At 48.4% G+C, this 5,000-nt stretch overlaps 3 protein-coding genes across 3 annotated transcripts; all 3 read right to left on the reverse strand.

The window, feature by feature from the left end:
• Window positions 1-6: 6 nt before the first annotated feature.
• Window positions 7-318, reverse strand: LOC311126803 (histone H4; the record flags this gene model as incomplete). The annotated part of the gene is made up of 1 exon (XM_084200785.1): window positions 7-318. The coding sequence occupies one exon, from the start codon at window positions 316-318 to the stop codon at window positions 7-9; it is 312 nt and encodes a 103-aa protein (XP_084056911.1).
• A 2,612-nt stretch (window positions 319-2,930) lies between these two features.
• Window positions 2,931-3,341, reverse strand: LOC311126837 (histone H3.2; the record flags this gene model as incomplete). Its single annotated transcript, XM_084200817.1, has 1 exon — window positions 2,931-3,341. One exon carries the CDS (start codon window positions 3,339-3,341, stop codon window positions 2,931-2,933), a length of 411 nt encoding a protein of 136 aa, XP_084056943.1.
• Window positions 3,342-3,819: 478 nt separating this feature from the next.
• Window positions 3,820-4,206, reverse strand: LOC311126777 (histone H2A; the record flags this gene model as incomplete). The annotated part of the gene is made up of 1 exon (XM_084200760.1): window positions 3,820-4,206. One exon carries the CDS (start codon window positions 4,204-4,206, stop codon window positions 3,820-3,822), a length of 387 nt encoding a protein of 128 aa, XP_084056886.1.
• Window positions 4,207-5,000: the final 794 nt, after the last annotated feature.

The following is a 5,000-nucleotide window of genomic DNA, read 5'->3' on the forward strand; positions in this document are numbered from 1 at the left end:
GTGGGTTTAACCGCCGAAACCGTACAGGGTGCGTCCCTGACGTTTCAGAGCGTAGACCACGTCCATGGCGGTAACGGTCTTCCTCTTGGCGTGCTCGGTGTAGGTGACTGCGTCACGGATCACGTTCTCCAGGAACACCTTCAGGACACCGCGGGTCTCCTCGTAGATCAGACCGGAAATACGCTTCACGCCGCCGCGGCGAGCCAGACGGCGGATAGCGGGTTTGGTGATTCCCTGGATGTTATCGCGGAGAACTTTGCGGTGACGCTTGGCGCCTCCTTTTCCGAGTCCCTTGCCGCCTTTGCCTCTTCCGGACATGGTGTGTTCGCTAGTTGAGTTCAAGTGAATGAATGATTTCAGCGCCGGTGCGCGGTGCGCTATTATCTGCGTTTGGTCGACCTGATTGAGGCCGGCGGCACAGAAAGCGCGCCTCTGTTATATGTTCGGAGGCGTTGCAAAGGGGAGGGCGCTCGTTCTAGGGGACTAGGGAGGAGCGATTTCAAAGATGACGTGAAAGCAACTAACGTGCGCGGGAAACATACTCAAATACTGATATAGGCTATGTGGAACACAAGGCCAAACTGTGACAACTGGGAGATCAGCTAGTACACTGTGTCCCTCTCCTCATATTGTTGTTGTTGTTGTTGTTGTTGTTGTTGTTGTTGCACCTGATTCTACTCATTGAGGACTTGGTAATTTAGGTGACAGGTTGTTCAATCAGCTGTGGCTGTCCAGGCCTACAAGAAAAATGGGTCCTGTTGGGGGTAGCCTACTCTACCGCTGGAGTTGGGAAACACTGAAATGGAAGGGGGACACGCAGTGAGCAAAACTCCTAACCACATAAAAACACAGACACTTGAGATCATTAAGAGCTATAAGGAGTCCATCAACTACCTGGTCAGTCAAGTCATATAGGGGGGGATTTCATGGCCACCTGCTGGAGCAGAAGTCATGTTTGCCAACACTGGCCTTAAAATCATTAAATTTAGGAGCTATAAGGAGTCCATCAACTAACTGGTCAGTCAAGTCATATAGGGAGGGATGTCATGGCCACCTGCTGGAGCACAAGTAATGTTTGCCAACACTGGCCTTAAAATCATTAGGAGCTATAAGGAATAAATCAACTCATCATTCAAGTCATATAGGGAGGGATCTTAGCACCACCTGCTGGATCAGAAGTACCCTTCACCGTAGGCACAAGAGAGCCATCATCTCTCAACCGGTGCAATTTCCATAAGTATGTGGTAATAAAACAAACAACGACAGCTCCTCATATAGGCAGTGGTTTCACACATTTTTCTCCAAGATGTTCAAACGTTCATAGATGACCAGCAGGGTCAAATAATAAGCACAGTGGTTGTAGAGGTTGCAACAGGTCAGTCAGTACATCAGGAGTAAATGTCACTTGTTGTTAGTGTTGTAGTTCCTATTTCTACGGTGTTGCCTACCTGCAGCAATCATGATTTACCTGCAGTGTTGATTGCAATTACGTAATTTGTCAACTCATAATAACAGATGTTTTGCAAACCGTTGATGTTTAAATAAATGGATTCCCGGTGTCCGGATACCTTTTCTCTTAAGGGATGTGATTGAGTGAATCCAAAGTAAGTTGGTCTAAATACATAATAGGATGAATCATTCAGGTAAAATAACACAATGTCTATTTGAGTCGAATCAACGTAATATAATCCTTTTTACGTCTCTATCATCTTTACTCAATGTATTGGACCACATCAACTCAACTTACTCAAGCTTATCTACTCATAAAAACAAGCAAAAAGATCTACTCAACAATATGACGTGTGCTTTTGTTGACTGTAATAGCTTGAGTACATTCCACAAAGTCATTTTTTACAGTGTATCTAAAGACACGTTTGTTGTGGTGATGCACTTTTTCTTTGACGTTGAACTTGCATTGAACAGACAAATCCATTTCGTTACAACCCTTTTGTAGTATGACTTAGGAATATTTGTTGATGATCCTAATGTCTATGCGTGAATAGTGATTGGTTGTTGGTGAAATATTGCTGAGAACCCATCATTTCCTGGCCTTTTTTCACTATTGAGCTATTTTGAAACATTTGTTTTGCTATTGGATTCATAATGGTGACCTGGGACAAGTAATTAGTGAAACCAGAGTTCAGCAGTTGCCATTAAAGCGATCGAACCAAGTCATCCTAATAGGCTAGTATTAGCCTAAAGCAGGGTTTCCCAAACTCGGGCCACATTTTGGGAGTTTTTGCCCTAGCACTACACAGCTGATTCAAATAATCAACTCATCATCATCAAGCTGGGAGTATTAGAATCAGTTGTGGAGTGCTAGGGCAAAACGCAAAACGCGCACCCCTTGTGGACCCCAGGACCGCGTTTGGGAAACGCTGGCCTAAAGAGCAAATGCTGAAAGGGACTCACCATGAGGTGCAGTACCCACATTTAACCACAAGATGGCCTCCGTGCTCCATTGTAAAGTTTGGGCCTCTGCATGAGTCTCTCAGCAGCACTGCAACATGGGACTTTCAAAGTAAGTTGGCATGCAATGTTTTTTCTGGACTGCATGCAAGGCTATTATTACACACAACTAATAGTGTCAATTATTCATCTGAACACAATTCTTGTTACTATTCGGCCTATATTATCACTCGTTTCTTTTTCCCCTCCTTTGTAAAGCATTTTACTGTGTTACTATATAGTTCAAAGGAAGTGGATGATGCCAGATGGTTGTGTATATACACACACACAAACATTGAAGCTAGACTTCAGGCAACTAAAAAGGTGCAATACGTAGCTTTTAGACGTGTTAGTGAACAACATACATGGTGGCTAATGTAGAGGTGCGTGTATACATGGAACAATTGTGCCTTTTTGATGGAAATATGGAGGTGGCTCTTAAAAGAGCCTTTGGGGGATATTCGAGTTCAGGTCATCCTCATTTATGCGCGCTCTCCGCGAATACGGCGGGCCAGCTGGATGTCCTTGGGCATGATGGTCACCCGCTTGGCGTGGATGGCGCACAGGTTGGTGTCCTCGAACAGGCCGACCAGGTAAGCCTCGCTAGCCTCCTGTAGGGCCATCACGGCGGAGCTCTGGAAGCGCAGGTCGGTCTTGAAGTCCTGGGCGATTTCTCGCACCAGGCGCTGGAAGGGCAGCTTGCGGATGAGTAGCTCAGTGGACTTCTGGTAACGACGGATCTCTCTCAGAGCCACGGTGCCGGGCCTGTAACGGTGAGGCTTCTTCACACCGCCGGTGGCCGGGGCACTCTTGCGAGCAGCCTTAGTGGCGAGCTGCTTCCTGGGGGCTTTGCCACCGGTGGATTTGCGAGCGGTTTGCTTGGTTCTGGCCATGGCGCTGCTCTGACAGTCGGGAGTATAGCCTCGAAATGCCTATGTGAAGTTTATAAAGCCGGCAGTGGCGCCTGCTGATTGGACACCATCTCCCCACCACCCCGATTGGCCCGTTTCGCAGGCCTCCTCCGTTGGCCATTGGACGGGAGGCCCGGCCTCTCCAAAACTCAAACTCCCGGTGCGCGCGCAATAGGACGCCGCCGGCCCTTTACGCGCAATAATAGTCGCCAAAGTCAAGAGTGACAGCTTATAGGCACGTATCATCTAATGCTAGCCTGCTATGGCAAATGAGGCCAAGTAGGTGTTGTTGTTCATGCAAGGCCTCATGTGGGCACAGAATGTCGAAATAGTTGTGTATACACCCACTCAATGTATTGCGGTCATAGAAAGGTACTTTGCGCTTTTGGAGAGCTAGGTGGTTGGCTCTTAAAAGAGCCTTTGGGGGTTGAGTAGTCAAGTTGAAGTCGCAGTAGCGAATTTACTTGGCTTTGACTGCCTTCTCGGTCTTCTTGGGGAGTAGGACTGCCTGGATGTTGGGCAGCACACCACCCTGAGCGATGGTCACACCGCCGAGCAGTTTGTTCAGCTCCTCGTCGTTACGGACGGCCAGTTGCAGGTGACGGGGGATGATACGAGTCTTCTTGTTGTCACGGGCAGCGTTGCCGGCCAACTCCAGGATCTCAGCAGTCAGGTACTCGAGTACGGCGGCCAGGTAGACTGGTGCGCCAGCGCCCACACGCTCGGCGTAGTTGCCTTTGCGCAGCAGCCTGTGCACACGGCCCACGGGGAACTGGAGGCCAGCACGGGATGAACGGGTCTTTGCCTTCGCCCTGGCCTTGCCTCCGGTTTTGCCTCTTCCGCTCATATTGGTAGCTTGAGAAAGTCACAGAAAGTCTGAATGAGCCGCTCGCCACTTCGAGAGCCGTACATATACCTCGCCACAAGAGGCAACGATTGGCCACCGGGCCGGTGTGGCCTTATCCAATTGGAGCGAGGGACAGACAGATGGACAGACAGACAGCCCTAAGCCGGTTCCCACCCACAGGCAGCGAGTGAGAGGCTACTTTGTTTCCCTCCGACTTTGTTACTTTGTGTCATTTCGCGTGAGCGCCAAAATGTCCGAAATGACATCCACACATTATTTCTCTCCAAATGGGAAACAAACAGCTGGTGAGGGTGCACTCTTGAGTTTGAAATCGAAGCCACTATAGTATTGTTATTGTTATTACATGGCACTTGTAACACATCACAGCAGCCTGCCTCTGAACGGGAATAGCCCAGTGGCTCATATATAAAAATGGCTGTTGAGGGTGCACTCGTGAGTTTCAATTCGAAGCCACTATAGTATTGTTATTGTTATTACATGGCACTTGTAACACATCACAGCAGCCTGCCTCTGAACGGGAATAGCCCAGTGGCTCATATATAAAAATGGCTGGTGAGGGTGCACTCGTGAGGTCGAATTTCTGAGCCATTTTGGCCCTCTATTATATGCCTCTCCCTTCGCACACACCCAGAGTGGGACAATGTTGTGTGCGTAAAAGTAGCCTAGTGTGCGTAATTTCTTTTCCACGACAGGTAGTACATGGAAATCAATGCGCTTTCTATGGAAAGAGGTGGGTGGCTCTTAAAAGAGCCTTTTGTGGTACAACATGTATC

This window comes from Coregonus lavaretus, assembly GCF_964263955.1.
Source record: "Coregonus lavaretus genome assembly, contig: HAP1_SCAFFOLD_979, whole genome shotgun sequence".
Lineage (NCBI taxonomy): Eukaryota > Metazoa > Chordata > Actinopteri > Salmoniformes > Salmonidae > Coregonus > Coregonus lavaretus.